Here is a 20000-nt window from a genome sequence, read left to right as displayed (position 1 = left end):
ATATAGTCAGAATTGCGTGATATACAGTCAGAATTGCGTGATATACAGTCAGAATTGCGTGATATACAGTCAGAATTGCGTGATATAGTCAGAATTGCGTGATATACACTCAGAATTGCGTGATATACACTCAGAATTGCGTGATATACAGTCAGAATTGCGTGATATACAGTCAGAATCGCGATATTTAAAGTCAGAATTGCTTTACATTTTTACCCTATTCACATGCCATTACATATAGATATACCATACTATACCATAACAATCACTAACAAATCCTCCAGGAAGTGACATCATTCTGGAAGGAAAACAGTGGATTGAACTCACCTTTCCTGGCTTCCTCCTCCAGTTCGTCCCAGTCTTTCCCACTCTCCTCTTCGCTGCCCAGTGACGCGCTGTAATCTGAGATCAACAATCACATGATCACTCAGACAACCAATCAGGAGCTTCTGTGACCAACTAATCAATTACACAGGGTTTGTGCAGACATTGTAAAATGAAATTCCAGGACTTTCGGCCAATCAGCGAACACTACCACCACGGAAAGCTCCTATAGTGCTGGTTTAGACCGACTCTGAAGGAGGAGTAAATTAGTTCCTCCAAAAGGAGTTCCTAGAGCTAAACTCGTTCCTGCGGTGCGAACAAACACGGCACAATCCGGGAACTTCCACTTCCAATAGTTCTGGGAACGATGGAAAGGTTCCTCCGGTGCGAAAGCCCCTAATGCAGCAAACGTGAAGCGAGCCTTACCATTACAGGAGTCCTCGGTCTCAGAGGAGTAATCTTCATCACTGTCCTCCTCCTCCTCCTCCTCCTCATCAGCCGAGGGGTTGAAGGTCTCGTCCTCCATCTCAGACTCCGAGTCGTCCTCCGCTCCGCTTCCCTGAGAATCACCGGGGAACATTTAAAGAGGACCTGTCTCTCCACGCTCATCTTTCTCTACATCAGTGTTCCTGAACTCCTGAGACGTCTCTAGTGTAGTCTTGAGTTTCTTCCGGGAACGAACACGTCACAATATTCCTCATTATAATAATTCATACGCAGTCTCACCTCACTCTCGGGGTCGAGGAAGGACCAGCCGCCCTGCTCGAAGAAGCCCTCGGGGTCGTCCACTATAGTCTTCATGATCTTGGTCCAGTTCAGAGACTGGACGCCCTCGGTGTACTTGATATCACACGAGCTGCACACACACACACACACACACACACACTCGCTCTGTTAGCATTAGCCATTTACCAATAAATTTTTTTTTTAGATGGCAGATGCCGACATCCTCTATATTGGCCGATATGTTTAATTTAAAGGTGCAGTGTGTAATATTTCGGAGGATCTGTTTACAGAAATGCAGTATCATATTCATAACTATGTTTTCAGTGGTGTATAAAGAGCTTACACAATGAGTTTGTGTTTATTAGCTTAGAATGAGCATTTCTCTCTACACACACCGCGGGTCCGCTTACATCGACATGTTTCTACGGTGGCCCTGAGCGGACAAACGCGTTTTGTCACGGTGTTGTTCTTCGTGTAAAGAAGCGAGCTAAAGTCAACGAATAAAACACTGACACAGTGATGGACAAGTCACAATAATATTCGAATAACTGAATAATTAAGTAAACCTAATTTCTTAATTTGTCTTTGTAAAGAAACCTCATTGTTTAACTGGCTACTCTCAGACGACGACATCACTTCCTGTCGGCCACTGTAACTTCTGTTGATTGCAATTCGCAACCTCACCACTAGATGCCGCTAAAATCACACACTGCACCTTTAAAGATAGTAGATAACATGAAAACAAACGCATTTATTTGACATGTACATCCAGTGAAAGTCTTACTTGAGCCACTCTTTGATGGGATCCAGAGAGTTGACGGGCACGGCGTTGATCATGGTGACTTTCTTGTTGTAGTCTTTATAAACGATGACCACGTCGAAGTTCTTGAGGTGGAACTGGACTCGCTCGAAGTGAACCAGCTCAACCTCGTCGAGCGTCACCACGAACGGAGGCTGCGAGAGAGAGAGAGTCGGGGCGTGAGAACGGGTGTGTGTAGGGTGTGTGTGACTGTGTGTAGGGTGTGACTGTGTGGGTTAGGGGTGGAACGGACCAGCTTACCCCACGGTTCGGCACTCATGCGATTCGTGGATTGACTACTAAATTTAACCATCAGAGTGAAAGTTTATAATTTGGACGTGTTTTGTCTTGCCAATTTACACATTCAAACAATTTTAAATGCAGAAGAAGAGGCGAAAATCGTGACTCGCGTTATCTGCACTTACCGGCCTTAAAGTGACAGCAGCCTAACATTCCTGCTGTCATCCGTGTCATTAATGTTAATAAACAGATTTATCTTTGTTAAAGCTGTATTTATTTAAAGCTGTATTATTATTTTACATTTTAATTTCTGTACACAAATACTACTGTTAGAGTTTGTAACTTTATTTAGTATTCATCTCTGCTTGTAATTTTTGTATTTGTTATGCATTTTATTACTGACTGTTCACTTGTTTTTAATAATGCTTGAACTTTATCAGTTAGGCTAGTAGATCTTGATGTAGTATCAAAGAAAAGCAAAGTTTCACCCTCCCCCATATATATATATATATATATATATATATATATATATATATATATATATATATATATATGAGATCCGATCCGTGGCTCACAAACTGTGAATGATCCGAACCGTGAACTCTGATCCGCTCCAGCACTAGTACGGGTCGTGTGGCGCGACACTCACCCACTCGGTGACGTTGCAGAGCGAGCTGGACGTGGGCTGCAGTAAACAGGTGCTCCTGTAGGGGGCGCCCTGGAACCTGAAACAGTGGAGAATAACGCGCTCAAACCAGGAGAAATCTGGGACAAAGCCACAGGGTATCATTCACTAATAATTACATAGATCACACGTATTGATATGCACGGAAAAAAATCTCACGAAAACGTTCTACTTCATGTACGTATGCACAGGAGTTTGTTCTTAGACTTGATCCAATGTTAAAACCATCTCTATAGAAGGGCTTTTTGCAGAAACCTCACTCTATCGCCTTTCGTCACTTAACAATAAACACTGCTTTCACTTGCTTAACGCTTGCATTCTCTCTCAAAAGTTCTGCTTTCCCGTGGCAAATTTTGCATGAAACTTGTTAAAACTTCAGTTAACTTAAACTTGCAAGTTTTGCGTTATCCTGATAAACTACATTGGGTTAAGCAAAAAAACAACAAAAAACTAATTTGTTAAACCCCCAAAAAAACTCATTGCTGTAACCCCAAAATACACTAAGCAAAAAAAAAAAAAAGTTTGCATTAAGCCAAAAAACCTAGTTTGCGTTAACCCCCCAAAAAAGGTAATTAGTTTTTGCGTTAACTCAAAATACTCAGCATTCCCCCAAGAGTTCATTCTTAAAACTTTTGCGATAACTCTTTGTTCATTCACAAGTTTTGCATTTCCCCAAGAAACATTGCATGTGTGTTTAAAAAAACAAGCTTCACTCATAAAAGTGAATGTGACCCATCGTTTTGACTGAAATCTAATGTGTGTATGGGAACATGCATGTCTGATGCGGTTACAGCTTTATTTCATCTTCAGCTCACTCACCCGAGATCTCTGAAAGGAACCTCAAACTCCAGCTCCTCCTTGGTGAGAGACTCCACCTTCTCGATGAAGTTCTTGAAGGCGGATTTGAGTTTGTGTCTCATCTCTCGCTCCATCTGTTCTGCGTAGAGGTCATCGCGGTCGTGCATGTGCTGGTGTTTGCCCAGGTCTGTCGTGATCTCGCCCACCTCTGTGTAGAACTGCACGTCTGTGTGACGCTTCTTACCGAACATGATGGCGTTCTATGACACACACAAAACTGAGTTAAATTCAGCCAATGTACTGAGAAACAGGAGGAAAAAGAACACAGAAAATATAAAAAAATAACAAATATTACAGAAAATATAACAAAGAATTAAAAATAATACAGAAAATAAAGTAAAAATACAGAAAATATAAAAAAAGAATAAAAAAATATTACAGAAAATATCAAAAGTATTCAAAATATTACAGAAAATATATAAAAGAGATAAAATACATAAAATGTAAGAATTAAAAAGAACACAGAAAATATAAAAAAATATAAAATATACAATAAAAAAATACATAAAATATAAGTTATTAAAAATACAGAAAATATTAAAAATAATACAGAAAATATAAATGATTAAAAATACATCAAATATAAAAAAAATATAAAAAATACATCAAATATAAAAAAATATTAAATACATAAAATATAAGAAATTATAAAAAAATAGAAAATATACAATAAAAAATACATAAAATATAAGGAGTTATTAAAAAATACAGAAAATATAAAAAATAATTAAAAATACACAAAATATAAAAAATGATTAAAAATACAAAATATAAAAAATTATAAAAAATACATCAAATATAAAAAAATACAGAAAATATAAAACATGTAAATACAGAAAATTTAAAAAAGAATTCAACATATTACAGAAAATATATAATAATTAAAAAATACAGAAAATATAAAAATCAAAAAAAAAAATAATTAAACATTAATAAAAACTACAATAGTACATCAATGCTAGTAAAACGACCCACCTTCAGATGGAAGTGCAGCACAATGATCATCTCCCCGTCGCAGGGCTGGAATACGGCGTGTTTGATGTTGTTGTAAAGGATGTCGACTTTATCTCCGCGTACTGACGTGAAGCGGAAACCTGGAGACACCAAGACAGTCAGTCTTTTGAGATTGATGAACTTTTATTTGATAGAGATTTATTGAATAGTTTGTTAGGAGACAATTATTACAATTAATAGGTTATATTGTAATACTACCTGTGCAAATATACAATCCAGGGCTGCACGATTATTGGAAATAAAAACTTGCATCACGATATTTAGTTTTTCTGTGATATACATTGCAATATGAAGAAAAAGTAATGTTTACCAAATGACTGACAAATTTAAGCTGGAAAGTTTTTTATTACTTTGAGTGTGAACCATCTTTCTAAGGCTGAACTATTTGGGATTTTTACAGTTGTACTTTAAAATAAAATTATTTTTGTTAAATACTCAATTTCTAAGTTTTACACTCGGTTGCACTCAAGAACGAACAACTTTCCCCCCACTGTTTTTGACAAATTTAGTATTAATTAATTAAATAATAAATTGTGACTTATTAAATAAAATGCTAAATTAAATAAAATACATATTGTAATATTGTAACTGCTGTACTGTAAAATAAGAAATTAAAGTTAAAGTACTAATATTCACATCTTAAATTCTTCATTTTCAATTGTGAAACCATCAGACTTTTATTTTGACGGGTTGGATGTATCAAACTGACAATCACAACAAACCATTTGGATTTTATTGCGATATATGGTGCAGCTCTAATACAATCGAATATCAGCATTATCAGTTGTTAAAAACCCACATTAAAAGGGATAATTCAGCCAAAAATTAAAATTAGCCCATGATCTACTCACCCACAAACCATCCTAGGTGTATATGACATTCCTCTTTCAGACGAAATCAGTTACATTAAAAAATGTCCTGGCTCTTCTAAGCTTTATTATGGAAGTGAATGGCTGAATGTATAAGTGCATCTATCCATCATAAAAGTGCATCTATCATGATAAAAGTGCATCTGTCCATCATAAAAGTGCATCTATCCATCATAAAAGTGCATCTATCCATCATAAAAGTGCATCTATCCATCATAAGTGCATCTATCCATCATAAAAGTGCATCTATCATGATAAAAGTGCATCTATCCATCATAAAAGTGCATCTATCCATCATAAAAGTGCAACTATCCATCATAAAAGTGCATCTATCATGATAAAAGTGCATCTATCCATCATAAAAGTGCATCTATCCATCATAAAAGTGCATCTATAAAAGTGCATCTATCCATCATAAAAGTGCATCTATCCATCATAAAAGTGCATCTATCCATCATAAAAGTGCATCTATCATGATAAAAGTGCATCTATCCATCATAAAAATGCATCTGTCCATCATAAAAGTGCATCTATCATGATAAAAGTGCATCTATCCATCATAAAAATGCATCTGTCCATCATAAAAGTGCATCTATCATGATAAAAGTGCATCTATCCATCATAAAAATGCATCTGTCCATCATAAAAGTGCATCTATCATGATAAAAGTGCATCTATCCATCATAAAAGTGCATCTATCCATCATAAAAGTGCATCTATCCATCATAAAAGTGCATCTATCCATCATAAAAGTGCATCTATAAAAGTGCATCTATCCATCATAAAAGTGCATCTATCCATCATAAAAGTGCATCTATCCATCATAAAAGTGCATCTATCCATCATAAAAATGCATCTGTCCATCATAAAAGTGCATCTATCATGATAAAAGTGCATCTATCCATCATAAAAGTGCATCTATCCATCATAAAAGTGCATCTATCATGATAAAAGTGCATCTATCCATCATAAAAGTGCATCTGTCCATCATAAAAGTGCATCTATCATGATAAAAGTGCATCTATCCATCATAAAAGTGCATCTATCCATCATAAAAGTGCATCTATCATGATAAAAGTGCATCTATCCATCATAAAAGTGCATCTATCCATCATAAAAGTGCATCTATCCATCATAAAAGTGCATCTATCCATCATAAAAGTGCATCTATAAAAGTGCATCTATCCATCATAAAAGTGCATCTATCCATCATAAAAGTGCATCTATCCATCATAAAAGTGCATCTATCCATCATAAAAATGCATCTGTCCATCATAAAAGTGCATCTATCATGATAAAAGTGCATCTATCCATCATAAAAATGCATCTGTCCATCATAAAAGTGCATCTATCATGATAAAAGTGCATCTATCCATCATAAAAGTGCATCTATCCATCATAAAAGTGCATCTATCCATCATAAAAGTGCATCTATAAAAGTGCATCTATCCATCATAAAAGTGCATCTATCCATCATAAAAGTGCATCTATCCATCATAAAAGTGCATCTATCATGATAAAAGTGCATCTATCCATCATAAAAATGCATCTGTCCATCATAAAAGTGCATCTATCATGATAAAAGTGCATCTATCCATCATAAAAGTGCATCTGTCCATCATAAAAGTGCATCTGTCCATCATAAAAGTGCATCTATCCATCATAAAAGTGCATCTATCATGATAAAAGTGCATCTATCCATCATAAAAATGCATCTGTCCATCATAAAAGTGCATCTATCATGATAAAAGTGCATCTATCCATCATAAAAGTGCATCTGTCCATCATAAAAGTGCATCTGTCCATCATAAAAATGCATCTGTCCATCATAAAAGTGCATCTATCATGATAAAAGTGCATCTATCCATCATAAAAATGCATCTATCCATCATAAAAGTGCATCTATCATGATAAAAGTGCATCTATCATGATAAAAGTGGCATTATAAAGCTTGGAAGAGCCAGGACATTTTTTAATATAACTCTGATTGTATTCGTCTGAATAATGTCATATACACAGAGGAATGCGTGAGGGAGAGTAAATGATGGGTTCTGGGTGAGGTATCCCTTTAACGGAGCGCTAAAGCCCTCTCACCGTTGGTGTGCGCCTCGAGCGAGCCCTGCATCCTCTTCTGGGCGATGTTGGGTCTGATGTAGAGGTCTTTGAGTTTGGGGTTGCTGCGGTTGAGGTTGATGACGAGCGAGTCCTGCTTGACGATGCCCTCCTTCTCCTTCTCCTCCGCCTCGCGGGTCTTGTAGCGCTTCTGCACCTCCTTGATGATGCGGAAGGCGTTCTGCAGGTTTGTGGAGGGAACCGAGTGATCGCCCGGGGACTTCAGGTTAGACGCGCGGTACGTGCTAACAGAGGAAAAGAACCGCGTGTTAGAGTGAAACCCAATGTTGTTCGTAAGGTCATGCTAAAGTCAAGTCAAGTTATTATAGAAGTTCTGCTTGTTAACAGCAGGCGTTCATCAATAATGTCAAGTCTTCATTTATACAGCGCTTTAACAATATAGATGTTTCACAGCAGCTTTACAGTGATAACAGGAGATTACAGTAACAGAGATTTGGCTTTACAGCAGCTCTAGAATAAAGTTATTGTCCAGCTAAAGTTAGTTTTGATTGATTCACTTCCGTTGTAAAGATCATTAGTTATTAACTTAGCGGCCGCTAACACACACCGCTCTGACGCGCTCCGGCGGCTCAACAGTGTTTGGGGCTCGAGAACACAAACTTTGAAAACAAGGTGCAGGCTTTGAATAATTTTGGGAAAAAATGCATCAATGTTTCGAGTTATCAAGTTTAAACCGAAATCCTTTCCCTGATTTGGTGTTCCAGGTCAGAAATGACCCGCCTTTTAAATTGATAGTAAAACTGAATGAGGCAAGGGTGTAGAGTTACATTCAAGATATTTTTTCAAGGAAAAAAAAACGTTTAAATGTGTCATTTTGGTGATTAAAGATGATGTTTAAGGGATAAAATTGACTACAGGGGGACTTTAAAAGATTTTTTGAGCAATTTATACACATTGTGTTTCATGAATCAGGTCCAACGATCATGAAATCTCTTACATCTCTTTGACAAACGTGGCCTCTGGGTTTGGGAAGATGTTGCCCTCGTGACGCCCCAGCGAACTGCCCGGCACGAAGAAGTTTATCCTCAGATACGTGTAGTCTCCTTCCACTGACATACTGATGTTCTGCACACACACACACACACGAGAGAGAGAGACTCTCAGATGAGGCCAAAACACAGGCTAGACTCAATCTTCTTAAGCAAAAACATTTCAGATCTTAATATTTCGTTAATATTGTTATTTCATATATCGGTAACACTTTACAATGAGGTTCATTAGTTACAGGGTTCCCACACCTTGGTTAACTTCAAATTCAAGGACCTTTCAAGGACTTTCCAGGTCCAATACCCTCAAATTCAAGGACTTAATGTGGGGACACATTTGTTGTGTCCAACAACAAACGTTTAGGTACCATGGTACTTTCATGCGCCTGTGAACGTCATGGCAACGTACAACACAAAGTAGCCTACCTCATGCGGAAAAACTTAACGTATCCAGTGTTTTTCCTGGCTCAAAATAAGGCGGAGGTGGTAAAATCCTAATAATGTATTTTAATAATAAGATAATTAAATTATTATTTTTTGTAGATCATCATATAGCCTAATGTGTTTCCCACATTATTTTTGTGGGTGGAGCCTGGTACCTCTAGGGGGGTCTGGGGTCATGCCCCCCCCGTAAGAATTTTTTTTACATTTTAAAGATAAATTCATTAATCTGGTGCACTTTGAGTCACCCAAATCCACTGTTAAAAATAGATAATACACCCGCAAACCGCCCATATACTTTGATTTAGATATCTGCATCTGATCATCACATTACAATTATTCAGATTCTCAGTGTTAAGCATGATAATATGGTAACATATCACACTGAAGTAGGCTGATTTAAAATTAACATTTATTTAAAATAAAAGTTCTTCTTTTGGCAAAATTACATTTCCTTAATAGCCTAAACAGAGGCTTTACTCCCTTCAAACTTAAATTGTCAGTGTTTCATTACATCACTGTTTGAAAACACAATTTTTTTTGTACCTTTTATAAAGGGCATTTTTTCCCCTAATTTTATTAAATGTTTGCTCCATCTTTCATTTCAAATTCTTAAATTTGATCAAAATATTCAATTAAAATAATAAGACACTAGGCTGTTACCAATCAAATTAAATAATTTACATTGAAAAATTATAAGTGTATTAAATTAGATTATTTAAAATATTTTTGAATATACAAATAAGGAATGTTGAAAAGAATGATACTTTATGAAACGAATCGGTTGAGTCAAAGATTCAATTACCCATTCATAAACTGCTTTATTCTGAATGAATCAGTTGTTTGAACGAATCGTTTGAATGAATGACTCAATGACTCGCTCATTAAGACGGTCGCCTGCCGCCTCCTACTGGCGGTTTAGTTTCATAAAGTATCATTCTTTTCAACATTCCTTATTTGTATATTCAAAAATATTTTAAATAATCTAATTTAATACACTTATAATTTTTCAATGTAAATTATTTAATTTGATTGGTAACAGCCTAGTGTCTTATTATTTTAATTGAATATATTGATCAAATTTAAGACTTTGAAATGAAAGATGGAGCAAACATTTAGAGAAAAAAATGCCTTTTATAAAGGTACAAAAAAATATTCTGAGTGTTTTCAAACAGTGATGTAATGAAACATTGACAATTTAAGTTTGAAGGGAGTAAAGCCTCTGTTTAGACTATTAAGGAAATGTAATTTTGCCAAAAGAAGAACTTTTATTTTAAACAAATGTTAATTTTAAATCAGCCTACTTCAGTGTGATATGTTACCATATCATGCTTAACACTGAGAATCTGAATAATTGTAATGTGATGATCAGATGCAGATATCTAAATCAAAGAATATGGGCGGTTTGCGGGTGTATTATCTATTTTTAACAGTGGATTTGGGTGACTCAAAGTGCACCAGATTAATGAATTTATCTTTAAAATGTACAATATTTTGTATTTACAACACCCACAAAAATGATGTGGGAAACACATTAGGCTATATGGTGATCTATGAAAAATACTAATTTAATTACCTTATTATTAAAATACATTATTAGGATTTTACCACCTCCGCCTCGTTTTGAGCCAGGAAAAACCCTGAATGTATTAACTACCATAAACTGCAGTATTGATTAATCTTTGTTAATATTAGTTAACATAAAATAAAATACAGCTGTTCATAGTTTGTTCATGTTCACAGTGCATTAACTAATGTTAACTAATGCAACCTTTGATTTTAATAACGTATTAGTAAATGTTGAAATTAATATTAACGAAGATTAATAAATGCTGAAGTATAGTTCATTCTTAGTTCATGTTAACTAAGGTAGTTAATGCACCTTATTGTAAAGTGTTTATATATCATGATATATTCTTAGGAATATTTGGTGAATCTGGCTGCAGATTGTCAGATGTTCATCAGCAAGAGGTTACCTTGATGGTGGCGATGTGAAAAGGTGTAGCGATGCCAAACACGGGCATGATGACCGTCTCGTACTTCTTATCGATGAAGATCTTCATGTCTCTGATGTCCTTCTCCCGGGGCATCTGGGAAACGTTCTTATACGACACATTGGACTTTCTGGCTCTGGAGGGGGAACATTAGGAGAGAAGAGCGATTACTATCGATGCTGGTTGTATTTAAATGTACTGAAGTTCACTACATGACACACAGATTCAACATTATAACAGAACACTTTTTATAAAATTCAACTTAGAAAAAAAAAAAAAAAAAAAAAAGTTTATTTACAATTGCATAATATTATTTAAATCCTCATCCTTCCCTCGGGTCATTTTGAAACTAAAAATGCTAAAACTTTACCAAAAATGATTTTACAATGTCTACATGTGTATCTGAATGCATACTGAAGGAAAACAGGCTTTAGGACCCAGAGGAACAGCTCATTTGCTCCATATAGAGCTATAAGACCATCTAGAGTCATGAAATATCATCTTATATTATTATTTTTCCACAAGAGGTCGGCAAACACACCCGATGTAAGATATTTAGAGCTGAATTAAAAGGGTTATGCATGAAATTGTGAGTTATTTTGAATTTGAAAGAATGTGAGGAATGTGCTTAAATTACTATTTATTTATTATTTATTGATCAAATCTAGTCATTTAAAGGTAAATAAAATAGGAAAAAAGAAATAAAATTGCATTAAAAAATAGAAAAAATATCAAAATGACATAAAATAAGCTTCCTGGACAAAAAGAAAAGTATAATTTTAGGGCTTCGGGTCGTTTTGTGTAACAGTGCGAGGGAAGGATGAAGGTTACATGTACTCGTGAGAAAAGTGTGTTTTCTATCTGGTTCTTCTCACAAGCAAGTCCTTCAAAGTTTGATATGATAAAAATCATTGTCTCATGAAGTTAAAAAATGACCAGACCAAAAACAGTCAAGTTACTGACATTTTCAATAAATGACCACGAGTTAATTCAGACCCTGTTTACTCAACTTGGTCAAAAAGAGTAAGAGCATATTTTTCCCATCACAGGATTTAACATCAAATAATTCGTTATTTTGAAATTCTTGTGTTTAAGTCAGACTAGCGTGACCTATAGAAGTGTGTGTGTGTGTGTGTGTGTGTGTGTGTTGTAAATCTCACTTCTGGATCTGCTGTCCTCCTTTCTGCTCCGTCAGTCGCCGCTTGGCCTCCTCGTTCACCTGATTGGCCAGTTCCTTCTGATGGGCCCGCCTCTTTTCCTCAGCCGTCATCTCATTCTAACCAATCAGACCACAGCGAACGTGAGCACACACACAACACACACATGAATATACAGTCACACCAAAAACGATTCAGACACCAGATATAATTTTTGATGTTTTTCACTAGTGTGATCAGGACACTGTAGTTCATTAATGTAAGTGAGGAGAGCAGAATAAAGTAAACTGTGACATATTACACCCAAACACTCTTCATACAGCGACTACCAGTGACATCTGGGCCCAACATTTATTCAGACACTTTGAGCTGATCATGTTTTGCTGAAGTGTGTTTTCTTTAATTGCTAATGCTCTTTTTACACACAGACTGAACACAATGAAGCATTGCTTGGTGATTGGTTGAGCTAAACTGGTATTATCTAATTGTGTAGTTAAATTTAACAGCTGACAGATATTCAACATAATTCATGTGTCAGTCTAACAGAAGGACGGACAAAACCAGTCAAATATCAACTGAGTTCTGCTCATATTTATTACCATTTTCTAAACTATAGCGGATAAACTGATGATGTGAGAAATGTTGAAGGAGTGTGAGTAAATGATGGTTATGATTAATAAACAGAAGTAAATACCCTGGTTCTGTCGGTCAGCAGGGCGGCGCCACGAGCTCCTTTTCCCAGCAGCTCATCGGCATTATTATCCTCTTCCTCATCGTCATCTTCGTCATCGTTCTAGAAATGCACACAGAAAACACTTACTTATCCAGCCCTCTGAAGCCGTTTCAATACAAAATTGCGAATTAAACTGAATATGGTATAAAATAACTGATTTCACATCTTGGTGTTTCCATCCAACATTTTTTTTTATCGCAAAATTTGGTCCCACTTTATATTAAGTGGCTTTAAGTATATTAAGTCTATGCACTTGCATCGGAAAATAAGTACAATGTATTGAATTTGAAAGAATGTGCTTAAATTACTATTTCTTTATTATTTATTGATCAAATCTAGTCATTTAAAAGGTAAATAAAATAAATAACTAAAGAATTGCATTAAAAATAGAAAACAATATCATCAAAATTAAATAAAATAAGCTTTCTGTGCAAAAAAATAAATAAATGAAGCATAATTTTAGGGTTTCGGGTCGTTTTGTGTAACAGTGCGAGGGAAGGATGAAGGTTACATGTACTCGTGAGAAAAGTGTGTTTTCTATCTGGTTCTTCTCACAAGCAAGTCCTTCAAAGTTTGATATGATAAAAATCATTGTCTCATGAAGTGTCTCATTTTCAAAATATAAGTACAATGTAAAAACATGCAAGTCCACTGTATAAAATTATTCATTTCAATGTTAGTACAATGTTAGCAGTTAAAGCCACTTAAAAATACATGGATGGAAGAATATTTAACAAATCGCAGTCAGTCGAGTGAGATTTTGTTTATAACATGCTGGGATTTTGACGTTCTCAAACTGAAACGAACACGCAGGAGACGGACTGACGTTACCTTGAGGAAAATCCCAACGTTTTTAATCTTCTTCTTCACCGGGGTGAGGACGGTGGCTTGATCCTCCTGAGGACGAACACACGATCACAGGAACGTTTAGCAGCGGTTCGCTCACAACGGGTCATTTCTATCCCGGCTAACAATGAACAGGTGAAGAGCATAACCCACCTCATTGATCTGTATGGAGTCTCCGACGAAGAGGGCGTACTTCTTCTGCTCGTCTTTCTTCCCTTCTTTGTTGATCAGATCAGCAAGTCCCAGGCTGACACTGAACACCATCCCTTCACAAACACACAGGCATCAGTCAGCGCACACTGGGGCTCAAACATGCGTGTTTCAGAGTACAGCACTTCAACATGTGTACGGCTCACGATTCAGCGTCTCAGAGTTTCGTTCGTAACGTGTGTTTGAGACGATGGAGGCCGTTTTCACACTTGCACTGAGAAACACTCATAAACAGGCCGACGTCAACAGAAGAGAAGTTACAGGCTTCTGCCCAGAAAGCTAGAAGGTTTAATGTCTAAAAATGAATAAATTAAGACAACATTTAGTATGGAAATCTACAGGTTACAAGAAAAAGTATTTAAATAATAATATAAATGATTCAATATTATGGATGGATTGGATGAATGAATTGATTGAATTAATGAATAAATGGATGAACAGACAGAAAGATGATTGAATGAATAGATAGATTGGATGGATAAATTAATGAAGGATTTATTTATATGTCCCCATTTATTCAGTTATTGCTCCAGGTTTGCTGTGCTTGTTTTTAGTGCAGCACAATATGAAAATTTGTATATATATATATATATATATATATATATATATATATATGTATATATATATATATATATATATATATATATATATATATATATATATATATATATATATATATGTATATATATATATATATATATATATATATATATATATATATATATATATATATATATATATATATATATAATAAATAAATATATATAAAAATTCCCAATAGAACATATTAATAATTTAATTTTACAGACAAACTGTAGATAATAATCAAAAAACATTTTTAATCAGAAGAATTGCTATTAGAGTTTTTGATACAGAAACAAAACTGTACATTTTGAACACACAATAATACACTAGTCAAACAGCATCATGAATCTTTAAAAAAAAAAAAGCTAAATTAATACAATTTAATCACAGGAACAAAATATTTGTTAATATTTTAATGACAAAGCAAAACAGTACGGGTGCTCCGATCAGCATCACAGGAAGCAGAATCTGCTGATCACCGATACCGATCTATTAGACTCATCATGTGGAGCTGTTATTATTATTATTATTAATATTTATAGAGATGGATTTTCTATAATCCTCCAATCAGGATTTTACAGACATTCATTCATTTTTGAAGATGGGGGAATCCCTGCTTAAGTGACTCTAGTGGGGGGATTTTTTTATTTGAGGGGGTCAATTTTTTTTAGACATAAAAAAATACAAAAATAAATAAAATAATTATATACATACACACACACATATATAAAAAATGTTGTTATTACAATAGCTTACACACACACAAGCCGGATTTATAACGGTGAACTGAATTCACAAACGAGTAAACAGTCAGTAATAAAATAAGAACAAATAAACAATTTACAAGCAGAAGCACAAGTAAAAGAAATAGAATAAAGACAGAATAAATAAACAGAGCTGTCAGTGTTTTCAGGAAGGTCTAACATTTGTGTTGAGGGACGAAATACTAAAGAAATTTAATATTTCTTCCCTGAGTAAATTAAAAACAGATTAATCCTTACAATTAAGGTTAGAAAAGTGAGTCATTGAAGAGCAGTGAGTGTCATTAATGCTAATCAAACGAGCAGGATTATTAGAGGCTGCTGTCACTTTAAGACCGAATGCACGGATCTAATATACTGATACACACCTACATGCAAACTCATCAAACCGGTACTCTTGTACATACGTGTGTGTGTGTTAAGCATGTCTTTATGCGTCTACAACATGAGAACGGTTTATGATCAAACTCCCAAAGCGATTATCGGCCGACCAATCGGAGCAACCCAACAAATACTGTACAGGACAGATAACTGGAAGCCTGAAAAGTATTCACACACACACACACACACACACACACACTCACCTCTTTTCAGCTTGAACTGATTTTTCGCGTTCAGCACGAGCGATCCTTCCCTGAACTCAATCCCCATGGCGAACCTGCAGCACACACACGCGTCACACACCGATGCCGTGATCACACGCTTCGCATTGAACATTTACAGTGCCAACACACACACACACACACACACACACACACACACACACAACACATCCCGAGGGTTTCAGACACAAACCCGAGGTTTTTCGTGAGCTTGCTGACCAGGTCTGGTTTCTCCTTCTTGACGAACTCCAGGACGGTGTTGTAGGCGTCACAGAGCTTCACACCTGGTGGACACACACACACACACACACACACAGATTATAACACTCCTCCTCACACACACACAAACGTATACCGTGTTTTCTGGAGCATGTACACTACCAGTCACACGTTTCGGATCGGTAAGATTTTTTATGTTTTTAAAAGAAGTCTCTTCTGCTCACCAAGGCTGCATTTTTGATTAAAAGAAGTAAATAAATAAAAATAATAATATTGTTCAATATTAGGACAATTTAAAATAACTTTTCTATTTTTATATAATATGTTAAAATGTCATTTATTCCTGTGATCAAAGCTGAATGTTCAGCATCATTACTCCAGTCTTCAGTGTCACATGATCCTTCAGAAGGCTCTCAGCCAATCAGATTCGAGAAAAAGGATAGTTCCGGTCCTTGATTCTGATTGGTTGAGCTGCGTTCGAAGCCATTGTAAATGACACACACACACACACACACACACACACGACCGCATTACATCAGTGTTACTGCACAACTGCTAATTCTTTTTAACCTTTTATTCATCAGATATATTAGGCAGCAGAACTCATAATAAATCAGAATATTAGAGTGATTTCTGGAGGATCATGTGACAGACTGGAGGTCACTGAAGACTGGAGTAATGATGCTGAACATTCAGCTTTGATCACAGGAATACATTTTTTTTTAAAGTATATTCAAATAGAAAACTATTATTATAAGTTGTAAAAATATTTCACAATATTACTGTTTTTTTTCTGTATTTTTGATCAAATAAACGCAGCCTTGATGAGCAATAGAGACTTCTTTCAAAAATATAAAAAAAGTAATGTTTCCAAACTTTTGACCTGTACTGTATGTATATATGTATATGTATATATATATATATATATATATATATATATATATATATATATATATATATATATATATATATATAATGATTTTTTTTTTTTAATAAATTAATAAGTTAAATATAAACAAATCAAATATAAATATCTCTTTTCTAAACGCATGAAGCATGAACTGGCCTCACCGTGCTTCAGCTCTTTCAGGAGCTCCTCCTCCACCTGCAACAGGAAGTTGTAGTTGTCCTGCATTTCCTGCGGCGGGTCGACCATGAGCGTGCGCACCAGGTTCGAGCAGTACGACTTGTAGCGGATCCCCATGGCACAGGTGATCGCCCCGAAGTGCATGTGGTTCTTATCGCTGCGGGAGAGAGAGGCACAGGCGTTCAGCACACTAGCGTAGCCAGAAGAGCAGAAGAAGAGCAGAGGAAGAGCAGAAGAAGAGCAGAGGAAGAGCAGAGGAAGAGCAGAGGAAGAGCAGAGGAAGAGCAGAGGAAGAGCAGAGGAAGAGCAGAGGAAGAGCAGAGGAAGAGCAGAAGAAGAGCAGAGGAAGAGCAGAGGAAGAGCAGAAGAAGAGCAGAGGAAGAGCAGAGGAAGAGCAGAGGAAGAGCAGAAGAAGAGCAGAGGAAGAGCAGAGGAAGAGCAGAAGAAGAGCAGAGGAAGAGCAGAGGAAGAGCAGAGGAAGAGCAGAAGAAGAGCAGAGGAAGAGCAGAAGAAGAGCAGAAGAAGAGCTGGTGTGCCACAGCTACTGCCAGATTAATGTGAGAAACCCTGACTGCGACTTTACAGGACAGACTGACGTGTTCAACTGTCCTCATGATGTGCAACTGCACTATAACCCTTTCATGCGCTTTCCTTCAGTCCTTCAGTCCTTCACCTGTCCGAGTGAACACTGCGCTTGACCTTCACCTGTCCGAGTGAACACTGCGCTTGACCTTCACCTGTCCGAGTGAACACTGCGCTTGACCTTCACCTGTCCGAGTGAACACTGCGCTTGACCTTCACCTGTCCGAGTGAACACTGCGCCTGTCCTTCACCTGTCCGAGTGAACACTGCGCTTGACCTTCACCTGTCCGAGTGAACACTGCGCTTGTCCTTCACCTGTCCGAGTGAACACTGCGCTTGACCTTCACCTGTCCGAGTGAACACTGCGCTTGTCCTTCACCTGTCCGAGTGAACACTGCGCTTGACCTTCACCTGTCCGAGTGAACACTGCGCTTGTCCTTCACCTGTCCGAGTGAACACTGCGCTTGACCTTCACCTGTCCGAGTGAACACTGCGCTTGTCCTTCACCTGTCCGAGTGAACACTGCGCTTGTCCTTCACCTGTCCGAGTGAACACTGCGCTTGTCCTTCACCTGTCCGAGTGAACACTGCGCTTGTCCTTCACCTGTCCGAGTGAACACTGCGCTTGTCCTTCACCTGTCCGAGTGAACACTGCGCTTGACCTTCACCTGTCCGAGTGAACACTGCGCTTGTCCTTCACCTGTCCGAGTGAACACTGCGCTTGTCCTTCACCTGTCCGAGTGAACACTGCGCTTGACCTTCACCTGTCCGAGTGAACACTGCGCTTGTCCTTCACCTGTCCGAGTGAACACTGCGCTTGTCCTTCACCTGTCCGAGTGAACACTGCGCTTGTCCTTCACCTGTCCGAGTGAACACTGCGCTTGTCCTTCACCTGTCCGAGTGAACACTGCGATTGACCTTCACCTGTCCGAGTGAACACTGCGCTTGTCCTTCACCTGTCCGAGTGAACACTGCGCTTGTCCTTCACCTGTCCGAGTGAACACTGCGCTTGTCCTTCACCTGTCCGAGTGAACACTGCGCTTGTCCTTCACCTGTCCGAGTGAACACTGCGCTTGTCCTTCACCTGTCCGAGTGAACACTGCGCTTGACCTTCACCTGTCCGAGTGAACACTGCGATTGACCTTCACCTGTCCGAGTGAACACTGCGCTTGTCCTTCACCTGTCCGAGTGAACACTGCGCTTGACCTTCACCTGTCCGAGTGAACACTGCGATTGACCTTCACCTGTCCGAGTGAACACTGCGCTTGTCCTTCACCTGTCCGAGTGAACACTGCGCTTGACCTTCACCTGTCCGAGTGAACACTGCGATTGACCTTCACCTGTCCGAGTGAACACTGCGCTTGTCCTTCACCTGTCCGAGTGAACACTGCGCTTGACCTTCACCTGTCCGAGTGAACACTGCGCTTGTCCTTCACCTGTCCGAGTGAACACTGCGCTTGACCTTCACCTGTCCGAGTGAACACTGCGCTTGACCTTCACCTGTCCGAGTGAACACTGCGCTTGACCTTCACCTGTCCGAGTGAACACTGCGATTGACCTTCACCTGTCCGAGTGAACACTGCGCTTGACCTTCACCTGTCCGAGTGAACACTGCGCTTGACCTTCACCTGTCCGAGTGAACACTGCGCTTGTCCTTCACCTGTCCGAGTGAACACTGCGCTTGACCTTCACCTGTCCGAGTGAACACTGCGCTTGACCTTCACCTGTCCGAGTGAACACTGCGATTGACCTTCACCTGTCCGAGTGAACACTGCGCTTGACCTTCACCTGTCCGAGTGAACACTGCGCTTGACCTTCACCTGTCCGAGTGAACACTGCGCTTGTCCTTCACCTGTCCGAGTGAACACTGCGCTTGTCCTGGAATAGGATTTTGTTTGTGTTGTAAATATGAGGTATTCTAGATCTGCAGGATTACTCCGTGACACCGATCAGGCAGAGGCGGAGATCATCTCACGCGCAGCTCGCCAGTGAATAACGAGTGATCGTAGTAAATGCTCCATCTGAACACACACACACACACACACACCCCAAATATCCCTCTGAACACCAGAGGGCGTCTCACACACACACACACACACACACACACACACACCAAATATCCCTCTGAACACCAGAGGGCGTCTCACACA

General features: G+C 37.9%; 1 protein-coding gene across 1 annotated transcript in view; it reads right to left on the bottom strand.

Moving 5' to 3' along the window:
* Window positions 1-20000, bottom strand: part of supt16h (SPT16 homolog, facilitates chromatin remodeling subunit) — a 33603-nt gene that overhangs the window by 2569 nt on the left and 11034 nt on the right. The window contains exons 7-23 of the mRNA XM_084107783.1: window positions 17254-17426; window positions 16157-16247; window positions 15946-16019; window positions 13959-14071; window positions 13791-13856; window positions 12921-13019; window positions 12230-12345; window positions 11052-11205; window positions 8586-8713; window positions 7610-7872; window positions 4608-4726; window positions 3594-3832; window positions 2739-2814; window positions 1835-2004; window positions 1051-1180; window positions 751-883; window positions 328-402 (exon numbers count right to left, since the gene is read on the bottom strand). Coding sequence (XP_083963909.1) covers window positions 328-402; window positions 751-883; window positions 1051-1180; window positions 1835-2004; window positions 2739-2814; window positions 3594-3832; window positions 4608-4726; window positions 7610-7872; window positions 8586-8713; window positions 11052-11205; window positions 12230-12345; window positions 12921-13019; window positions 13791-13856; window positions 13959-14071; window positions 15946-16019; window positions 16157-16247; window positions 17254-17426 — 2219 coding nt within the window. The remainder of the gene's footprint in view (window positions 1-327; window positions 403-750; window positions 884-1050; window positions 1181-1834; window positions 2005-2738; window positions 2815-3593; window positions 3833-4607; window positions 4727-7609; window positions 7873-8585; window positions 8714-11051; window positions 11206-12229; window positions 12346-12920; window positions 13020-13790; window positions 13857-13958; window positions 14072-15945; window positions 16020-16156; window positions 16248-17253; window positions 17427-20000) is intronic.

Source organism: Abramis brama, assembly GCF_963993115.1.
Source record: "Abramis brama genome assembly, chromosome: 3".
NCBI lineage: Eukaryota > Metazoa > Chordata > Actinopteri > Cypriniformes > Leuciscidae > Abramis > Abramis brama.
Note: the sequence above shows the minus strand (reverse complement) of the source record. Positions and strands in the feature narration are given on the sequence as shown.